General features: G+C 42.1%; 1 protein-coding gene across 1 annotated transcript; it reads right to left on the reverse strand.

The window, feature by feature from the left end:
• Positions 1 to 4,971: 4,971 nt before the first annotated feature.
• LOC142488329 (uncharacterized) lies at positions 4,972 to 10,530 on the reverse strand. The gene has a single exon (XM_075588705.1). The coding sequence runs from the start codon at positions 10,431 to 10,433 to the stop codon at positions 6,915 to 6,917; it is 3,519 nt and encodes a 1,172-aa protein (XP_075444820.1). The 5' UTR covers positions 10,434 to 10,530; the 3' UTR covers positions 4,972 to 6,914.
• Between the last annotated feature and the right edge of the window lie 230 nt (positions 10,531 to 10,760).

A 10,760-nucleotide genomic window follows, 5' to 3' on the forward strand; every position in this document is an offset into this window, starting at 1 on the left:
GTGGGGTGCCATCTCTAGGCGTGGACCGGGATGCATTGTCATCTTTGAAGGTAAAATTTATCAAATATAATGTCGCCTAATGCACTGTACTTGACTAGTGTTGCCTTACCGTATGCACTGTACTGTACTACAGGCATACCCCGCATTAACGTACGCAATGGGACCGGAGCATGTATGTAAAGCGAAAATGTACTTAAAGTGAAGCACTACCTTTTCCCACTTATCGATGCATGTACTGTACTGCAATCGTTATATACGTGCGTAACTGATGTAAATAATGCATGTGTAACAGGCTCTATAGTCTCCCCGCTTGCGCACAGCTTTGGTACAGGTAGGGAGCCGGTATTGCTGTTCAGGACGTGATGACAGGCGCATGCGTGAGCTGCCGTTTGCCTATTGGGCGATATGTACTTACTCGCGAGGGTACTTAAAGTGAGTGTCCTTAAAGCGGGGTATGCCTGTATTGTGCAGTTTTTTGAGCACTTTTCTTTTCTTGCTATAGGAATCATGAATAAAGCTTTCTTCCAAGACAACATTGTGCAATACATCACACGCGAGTTCCCCGATGGTCACCGCTTCTACCAGGACAACGATCCCAAGCACACCGCGTCAACGGCGCATATCCTTGAGCGCGGCATCAACTGGGTGAAGACGCCAGCGGAGTAAGTGCAGTAGACCGTGTCCCATTTTTGTTCCCCACTGTTTTTAGCTCTTAAACCAATTGTCCTTTCTTTCCAATGACAGATCGCCAGACTTCAATCCGATCGAAATGGTCTGGCATCAGCTGAAGGACCATATCCGGAAAGTGGCGAAACCCTCCAAAAAGGACAAGTTGTTGAAAGGCAAAATGAGTTTTTGGAACGATGTACTCACCGTAGAACGCTGCAATAAATATATAGACCATATTGGCACTGTGTTGCCCATTGTCATCGCGCGTAATGGGCAAGCATCAGGAAAGTAGTACTGTGCTGTAGTATTGTAAGTACAGTATGATACAGGTAAGTATGGCACAGAAGTTTTCTTTCCAGATAGTAAGAGTATACACTACAGTAGTTAGTTTATTCTTTACAGAGAGCAGCACCAGCCATCAGGTTACAGTACAGTACATAGAATTTAACAGTAGTCAGAGTATGCAGTAGTTACAGTATACAGTAGACTAGTTTGACAGTACTACAGTAACTGCGTACTAACTGCTCCATTTTTTTCTTTCCAGAGAAAGCTGCACCAGCCACCTGCAGTAGTTCTGCCATAATACAGTACAGTATGCACATACAGTACAGTAACTGCACTAATTTTTTGTTTTCTTGTCGTTTCAGGAAAAAGGGTGGCCTAGGGGGGGTGGGATGTTGCGTCCAGTCTAATCTGCTTGTACTGTACAGTCAAATGTACAGCATATAAACAGCAGTAATGATGTACACAAAACCTCTCCTCTCTCAATGAACTACTGTACTGCAGACAGAATGAGGAAAAGATAAAGACGGAAAAAATAATATTACTATACAGTATATAGTATATATATATTATACAGTACATTACAGTACTGTATATAGTATTAAATAATATTCTTATAAATGTGCATTACTTATGTTTCCACATGTTTTACAAATGTTTTCCAAATGGTTATCCAATTTCAATCTGCCAAAAGAACTTAATAAAGACTGCATTGTGTATTATTCCTGATTATTTTTATATTTGTATTTTTTGGTTTCTGATAAAATAAAATAAATATTTATTCACTTTCCTGCGAATCATAATCATTGACAACCACCCCTACAGTGCACCAATGAATAAGAATGTTTTGTAAATGTTTCTCCGATTTCAATCTGCCAGAAGAATTTAATAAAGGCTGCAGTACTGTACAGTATGTATTATTCATGATTATTTTTATCTTTGCATTTTTTTTCACACCCTGATGCAATATCAGTGTACTCTCAATTCTCACTGTGCTGTGCACATCAGATTTACATTTCCAATTCGAGAGGGGATTTTCCAAAGCGTTACCATTAACAAAACAGGCCTCTAAGGGTTGGGGGAGGGGGATGGTGTGATTAGACGCAGGCGTACTGAGTCTTTGTAGCTCGGCTATGGGCGGATTAAGAACACAATGGCAATATGCAGAAGATTAACGACCCAGTGGAGAGAGGGGGTTGGTAGGCTAGGGTGACTCAGCCGATTGACGCTTGGCTAGGGAGGGATTAAAAACTCTGGAGGTGTGTGGCTGAAATAGTTAACAGCACTGTAATTTCAAAAGGCAGTTCATCATAATAATTTGATGAATAAACCCCCAAATACAACCCCCAAATACAGTACATAAAAAGCAAGTCACTTTAACTCCCTGTGCCCCATGCACCAAAAACAAACAGTAGATTTTCCATAGACAAATTAATCTTCATACAGTATAAACGTCCATTTTTCATGTATCTCCATGTTTTACAAATGTTTCTGCGATTTCAATCTGCCAGAAGAATTTAATAAAGGCTGCAGTATGTATTATTGTGTGTTGATGGTTAGAATTGCTGTGCACTTAAAATGTTTCAACATTGTACAGTATTTGTAAATACCTGTAAATGTTTTTGTACTGACTCCACCAATAAAAGAACATGTTGAATTGCCTCACATTGTTTCCATTTGCTCCTTTGACAGTGTAACAAATGTACTGTAGAGGCTTGCTGCACTGTTTTTTTACTGCCTGACCGCAAAGCCGCAAGCTCGGCAACATTTAAAAAAAGAGCAATGAGAGCGCAATTGGCGTGGGAACTAGGTCAATTGGCGTGGGAACTTCTGTTCTAGGGCACCTAGAGATAAAATTCATTTTGCCCCTAGATGTTAGCAACCCTCTCACTTGACCCCAACAGGGTCCGAGCAGTAATGGTGACGAGAAAGGGTCACGCCGGCGAGGAGGGTCCTACCATTGAGCGTAATGGCGGAGAAACCCGCGCTGCTTTGAAACGGCTAAGTCAGAATGAGCAGAATCCTGAAACCCATAACTCCGGTTCTGTTCAACCTAGAGGCCTCAGATTCGGTCACCATGTAGTCCTAGTTGCGGCAGGATTGCATGGCAAATTGCGACCCTCTCGTCGCAACAGAACAGAGTCAGGGTAATGTTAAAGTTCAGGTTTCTGCCATTGACTTGCATGGCAGAAAAAAAGCCACTTTGGTAATGTGCTTTTAAACTGTCTTTTGGTACCTCCGGTTCAGGGGGTCGTGCAAGGCTGATATTTTAACACTATGGCAAGGGTCCTTCCGCATGAGGACCAGGCGAATTTCAACCCGCTCAGACCCACAGAACGGATTATTTTAAATAATATTTATATATTTATATATGTTTATTTTAAAGATATTAAAGAATGTACTGTATTGTATTTAAAACATGTGACTGTAAACCATACTGAGTGACAAATGTTTTCACACCCTGATGCAATATCAGTGTACTCTCAATTCTCACTGTGCTGTGCACATCAGATTTACATTTCCAATTCGAGAGGGGATTTTCCAAAGCGTTACCGTTAACAAAACAGGCCTCTAAGGGTTGGGGGAGGGGGATGGTGTGATTAGACGCAGGCGTACTGAGTCTTTGCAGCTCGGTTATCGGCGGATTAAGAACAGCACTGTAATTTCAAAAGGCAGTTCATCATAATAATTTGATGAATAAACTCCCAAATACAACCCCCAAATACAGTACATACTGTACTGTACAAAGCAAGCCACTTTAACTCCCTGTGCCCCATGCACCAAAAACAAACAGTAGATTTTCTATAGACAAATTAATATTCATACAGAATAAACGTCCATTTTTCATGTATCTCCATGTTTTACAAATGTTTTGTACATGTTTCTCCGATTTCAATCTGCCAGAAGAATTTAATAAAGGCTGCAGTACAGTATGTATTATTGTGTGTTGATGTTTAGAATTGCTGTGCACTTTAAATGTTTCTACATTGTACAGTATTTGTAAAAAAATGTTTTTGTACTGACTCCACCAATAAAAGAATATGTTGAATTGCTGCACTGTTTTTTTTACTGCCTGACCGCAAAGCCGCAAGCTCGGCAACATTGTAAAAAAAGAGCAATGAGCGCGCAATTGGCGTGGGAACTAGGTCAATTGGTGTGGGAACTTCTGTTCTAGGGCACCTAGAGATAAAATTCATTTTGCCCCTAGATGTTAGGAACCCTCTCACTTGACCCCATCAGGGTCCGAGCAGTAATGGCGACGAGAAAGGGTCACACCAGCGAGGAGGGTCACAGTCTCCGGGGGTCGTGCAAAGCTGATATTTTGCCACTATGGCAAGGGTCCTTCCGCATGAGGGCCAGGCGAATTTCAACCCGCTCAGACCCACAGAACGGATTCTTTTAAATTATATTCGCGCAATTGGCATGGGAACTACTTAGGGCCTCGGTCAAGTTCACGGCCAATTGGCGTGGCAACTTCTGTTCTAGGGCACCTAGAAATAAAATTTATTGTGCCCCCAGATGTTAGGAACCCCCTCACTTCACCCCAACAGGGTCCGAGCATGTACAGTACTGTACTTTAAAATAAATGAAATATGCAATTTTACTATAGTCGATGGTTTGGGGCACAAGTCCCAATAACAGTGCTCAATCCAATTCAGACTCGTTAACACTGGAATAGCTTAAATCCACATATCATGGTATAAAGGAAGCAAATAAAGCCAAGAGGTAGAGCATTGGACCCAGTGTTGTGAAGTGCAGCAATGACACTATGTAGCATGATAGTCCACGTGTTGGAGTAAATAAAGGGTTAGCATACCATCAATATGTATAACTCCGCCAAACAGGACATCTTTGCTGCAACACTGTTGCTGGTCATCAAGTCCCCATGTGAAGGAGAAATACAATACTCAAAGGTAGCAGCTTCCTTAGGTGCGTGCAGCACGCTCAGAGTTCATGTAGAAGAGAAATCCTGGGATTGCAGCGGTGCACAGCCAAGTAGGAGAGGGGACCAGCAAGGTGTGGGTTAAAAATATATATTTATTAGTATTGCATAGTATAGGGGACACACACTCTGACGCGTTTCGGACAGGGATTGTCCTTTATCAAAATCTCTCAACAACAACAAAAAACACATATATGGTTGATTACATAATCATCCAGGGAAAGAAATATAAAGAACTAATTTGTTTAAGAAAGTCTTCATATCTTGCATTGATATTTATAATCCATTTCTATCATGCTCTGTGCCCACAATCCCACAAGGAAAAGGGGTCTGGAAGCGACTGCGTGTACCGGAGGCGTGTTTTTACATGTGAGTAACTTGTTACTCTTATTTTAAATTAATAAACTGCATTTTTATACTTTCCCTGCGGCTATCTGTCATCCTTATTGGGTCTATCATGAGGACGCCGGGTATTGGTGTATATACTATACACAGAGAAAGAACAGGACAACTCTATAGCTGAGGTGTATATACTATACACAGAGAATGAACAGGACAACTCGATAGCTGAAGGAAGGAGACACTCCAGTGTACAAAGAACCTACTTTGTGAGTTAGTCTCACACATGGCCGGGTGAGTACAGCAAAAAATGAAAAAAATATTACACACTCCCACCACCCTGGGTTATTTTTCATTTGATTTCATTGGTGCAAAACTGTCACTGATCATTGTTAATTTATATTCTTTTCTCTTGAGATCCTCATATTCTATTTCCTTATTTCAACATATTTGTATAATACATGTTTCTTGGCTCTACACCCCTGTTCATTTCCTATGGAAGTGTAGAGATGTCACATCACATGTAGCTAGTATCATTCCTTCCTCCCATTTGTAATTATCCAATGCAATTAATATACCAGTAGCATCTTTATAGTATGACTTAACATATTTGTGTAGGTAAACATCAATGTACTCAGATTGGAGGTTAGGGAGTTTATACCAGATATTATTGTACTTCCAGGAGGATTTGTCAAATTTTTATGGATCTTAGGTATGAAATAGAAGATTGTGAGTCGGCTTCTCCTTTATTAGATATGTAAATTCTTTTTCCTTTAAGATCCTGATATCTTTTCACCTTATGAGTAGCTCTCGTAACTCATTAGAGAATTGATTTGTGGGGTCACTTTTCTATTGGATATATATATCTGTATTCCCCAGAATTCTGTTAGACTATCCCACCCCCACTTCTCTTTTATCATACCCACCTCTACTACTTTCTCATTTCCACACCTGCCCCAACTTCTTTGTCAGACCTGCCCCTACTTCTTGCTCTCTCTCTCTCTCTGTCAGACCAACCACCACTCCTCTCTGCCAGACTGTCAACCACCCTTCCCTCTGCCAAACCTGGCTTACTCCTCGCTGTCAGATCTTCATCCTTCCCTCTCTGGCCGAGCAGCCAGCACACTGTTCTATCTGTACGACCCATCCCAATCCACCCCTTTTGCCTGATCCCTCCCCCTTGTACTCTGCCAGACCTACACCAAATGTTCTCTCTTCAAGACTCTGTCCCACTCCTCTCTGTCAGACCAGCCCCCACTTTGATCTGTAAGACCCACCCAATTCTCGCTCTGTGCCAGACCTGCCCTCACTCCTTTGCTAGAGCTATCCCCACTCCTTTCTCTCTATTCCAGAACTTAATTCACAACTCTCTCTGAAGACCCACCCCCTCCTCTCTCTGAAAGACACCCCGACTCAGCTCTCTACAGTTGGCATATATAAATATCATAGTAATTAATAATGGTAAGTATCGAGATACCAACCACTTTTATTAGCACGACATTACTGTTATCAGTATGTTGCCCAACACTATTCTGAAAAAGCAAATTTATCACCTGTATAAATTTAGTTCCTGTATAAATCCTCTGATGTGTGAGGGAGTTGCAATTATAAGCAAAGCTTTTCCCACATTGTGAAAGGTTTCCACTCTGTATGAATCTTCTGGTGATAAAGGATTTTGTTCTTAATACTGAATGGATTCCCACTCTGTACATGTGAACGGTTTCTCCACTGTGTGAATCCTCTTATGTGTGAGCAGGTTGCTCTTCTGTGAAAAGCTTTTTCCACACTCTGTGCATGTGAAAGGTTTCTCCCCTGTATGAATCCTCTGGTGATCGAGAAGGTACCTCTTAGTACTGAACAGTTTCCCACACTCAGCACATGTGAAAAGTTTCTCCCCTGTATGAATACTCTGGTGATCGAGAAGGCACCTCTTACTACTCAACTGTTTCCCACACTCAGCACATGTGAAAAGTTTCTCCCCTGTATGAATCCTCTGGTGAACGAGAAGATACCTCTTAGTACTGAACGGTTTCCCACACTCAGCACATGTGAAAAGTTTCTCCCCTGTATGAATCCACTGGTGATCGAGAAGGCACCTCTTACTACTCAACTGTTTCCCACACTCAGCACATGTGAAAAGTTTCTCCCCTGTATGAATCCTCTGGTGATCGAGAAGGCACCTCTTAGTAGTGAACGGTTTCCCACACTCAGCACATGTGAAAAGTTTCTCCCCTGTATGAATCCTCTGGTGATCGAGAAGGCACCTCTTAGTACTGAACTGTTTCCCACACTCTGTACAATTAAAAGGTTTGTCCGCTGTGTGAATACTCTGGTGTGAAAGGAGATTGCCCTTCAGCGAAAAGCTTTTCCCACACTCTGTACATGTGAACGGTCTCTCCCCTGTGTGAATCCTCTCATGTATGAGGAACTGGCTTTTCCATGAAAAGCTTTTTCCACACTCTGTACATGTGAAAGGTGTCTTCCCTCTATGAATCTTCTGGTGATAAAGCAGATTGTTCTTAATACTGAATTGTTTCCCATACTCTGTACATGAGAACGGTTTCTCCCCTTTGTGAATCCTCTCATGTGCGAGGAGGTTGCTCTTCCATGAAAAGCTTTTTCCGCACTCTCTGCATGTGAAAGGTTTCTCCCCTGTATGAATCCTCTGGTGATCGAGAAGATACCTCTTAATACTGAACTGTTTCCCACACTCTGTACAATTAAAAGGTTTGTCCGCTGTGTGAATACTCTGATGTAAAAGGAGACTTCTCTTCAGTGAAAAGTTTTTTCCACACACTGAACATGTGAACGGTTTCGCCCCTGTGTGAATCCTCTCATGTGTGAGGAGGTTGCGCTTCCATGAAAAGCTTTTTCCACACTCTGTACATGTGAATGGTTTTACCCCTGTATGAATCCTCTCATGTGTGAGGAGGTTGCTCTTCTGTGAAAAGCTTTTTCCGCACTCTGTGCATATGAATGGTTTCACCCCTGTATGACTCCTTTGGTGAATGAAAAGGTAGCTCTTAGTACTGAACTGTTTCCCACACTCTGTACAATTAAAAGGGTTGTCCGCTGTGTGAATACTCTGGTGTGAAAGGAGATTGCTCTTAATTGAAAAGCTTTTTCCACACTCTGTACATGTGAACGGTCTCTCCCCTGTGTGAATCCTCTCATGTACGAGGAAGTGGCTTTTCCATGAAAAGCTTTTTCCACACTCTGTGCATGTGAATGGTTTCACCCCTGTATGAATCCTCTGGTGATCGAGAAGGTACCTCTTACTACTGAACCGTTTCCCACACTCTTTACAATTAAAAGGGTTGTCCGCTGTGTGAATACTCTGGTGTGAAAGGAGATTGCTCTTAAGTGAAAAGCTTTTTCCACACTCTGTACATGTGAACGGTCTCTCCCCTGTGTGAATTCTCTCATGTAAGAGCAAGTGGCTTCTCCATGAAAAGCTTTTTCCACACTCTGTGCATGTGAATAGTTTCACCCCTGTATGAATCCTCTGGTGATCGAGAAGGTACCTCTTACTACTGAACCGTTTCCCACACTCTGTACAATTAAAACGGTTGTCCGCTGTGTGAATACTCTGGTGTGAAAGGAGATTGCTCTTAAGTGAAAAGCTTTTTCCACACTCTGTACATGTGAACGGTCTCGCCCCTGTGTGAATCCTCTCATGTACGAGCAAGTGGCTTTTCCATGAAAAGCTTTTTCCACACTCTGTGCATGTGAATAGTTTCACCCCTGTATGAATCCTCTGGTGATCGAGAAGGTACCTCTTACTACTGAACCGTTTCCCACACTCTTTACAATTAAAAGGTTTGTCCGCTGTGTGAATACTCTGGTGTGAAAGGAGACTTCTCTTCAGTGAAAAGTTTTTTCCACACACTGAACATGTGAACGGTTTCGCCCCTGTGTGAATCCTCTCATGTGTGAGGAGGTTGCGCTTCCATGAAAAGCTTTTTCCACACTCTGTACATGTGAATGGTCTCACCCCTGTATGAATCCTCTGGTGATTGCGAAGGTACCTCTTAGTACGGAACCGTTTCCCACACTCTGTACAATTAAAAGGTTTGTCAGCTGTGTGAATACTCTGGTGTGAAAGCAGATTCTGCTTCAGTGAAAAACTTTTTCCACACTCTTTACATGTGAACGGTTTCTCCCCTGTGTGAATCCTCTCATGTACAAGAAAGTTGCTTTTCCATGAAAAGCTTTTTCCACACTCTGTACATGTGAAAGGTTTCTTCCCTGTATGAATCTTCTGGTGATAAAGCAGTTTGCTCTTAATACTGAATTGTTTCCCATACTCTGTACATGTGAACGATTTCTCCCCTGTGTGAATCCTCTCATGTGTGAGGAGGTTGCTCTTTTGTGAAAAGCTTTTTCCGCACTCTGTACATGTGAATGGTTTCACCCCTGTATGAATCCTCTGGTGATCGAGAAGGTACCTCTTACTACTGAACCGTTTCCCACACGCTGTACAATTAAAAGGTTTGTCCGCTTTGTGAATATTCTGGTGTGAAAGGAGATTCTGCTTCAGTGAAAAGCTTTTTCCACACTCTGTACATGTGAATGGTTTCTCCCCTGTGTGAATCCTCTCATGTATAAGGAAGTGGCTTTTCCATGAAAAGCTTTTTCCACACTCTGTACATGTGAAAGGTTTCTTCCCTGTATGAGTATTCTGGTGATAAAGCAGTTTACTCTTAATACTGAATTGTTTCCCATACTCTGTACATGTGAACGATTTCTCCCCTGTGTGAATCCTCTCATGTGTGAGGAGGTTGCTCTTCTGTGAAAAGCTTTTTCCGCACTCTGTACATGTGAATGGTTTAACCCCTGTATGAATCTTCTGGTGATCGAGAAGGTACCTCTTACTACTGAACCGTTTCCCACACTCTGTACAATTAAAAGTTTTGTCCGCTGTGTGAATACTCTGGTGTGAAAGGAGATTCCCCTTCAGTGAAAAGCTTTTCCCACATTCTGTACAGGTAAAGGGTTTCTCCCTAGTGTGGGCACAAACGTGTGTGAGTAATTCCCTATCTAATGAGAAGCTTTTTCCACACTCACAACAGACAAAAAGCTGGCCATCTCGCTCATATCTTCTGCTTGACCCATACTTAGACCCAGTTTGTACTATGTGCTGTACAGGGCCGGTAAATTCACCATCATGGGGCACCGATTCTTTGCACTTATCCAACATGGGACAGGAATCATGTTTTGTTGGCACTTCTGGGCTGCTCTGGGTCAACCCGCTTCTGGACTTATCAGGGCTCCAGTTTTGCTCCTCATTCAGGCAGTTCTCTAACAGAAGGAAACAAAAAAGACAGAAATCAAATGTTTTCAAATCTGTAAATAAATGACTGAAAACAAATTACCACTCCAGAATACTCTGCATAATTTACTTTATCGCTACTAAATTAACAAAATGTTCTCTTCACTCCTGGCCTTAAAATGGTGGCCCTGGACATCCAGTGGCCCCCAATGACTGGCTGTGGTCCTAGAGACCTGACATTTTCTTTCTGGCAGC

Source organism: Ascaphus truei, chromosome 2, assembly GCF_040206685.1.
Source record: "Ascaphus truei isolate aAscTru1 chromosome 2, aAscTru1.hap1, whole genome shotgun sequence".
NCBI classification, from domain to species: Eukaryota; Metazoa; Chordata; class Amphibia; order Anura; family Ascaphidae; genus Ascaphus; species Ascaphus truei.

Coding starts and splice junctions, on each gene's coding strand:
- LOC142488329 (XM_075588705.1), bottom strand. CDS start 10,433: ATGTTGGATAAGTGCAAAGAATCGGTGCCCCATGATGGTGAATTTACC.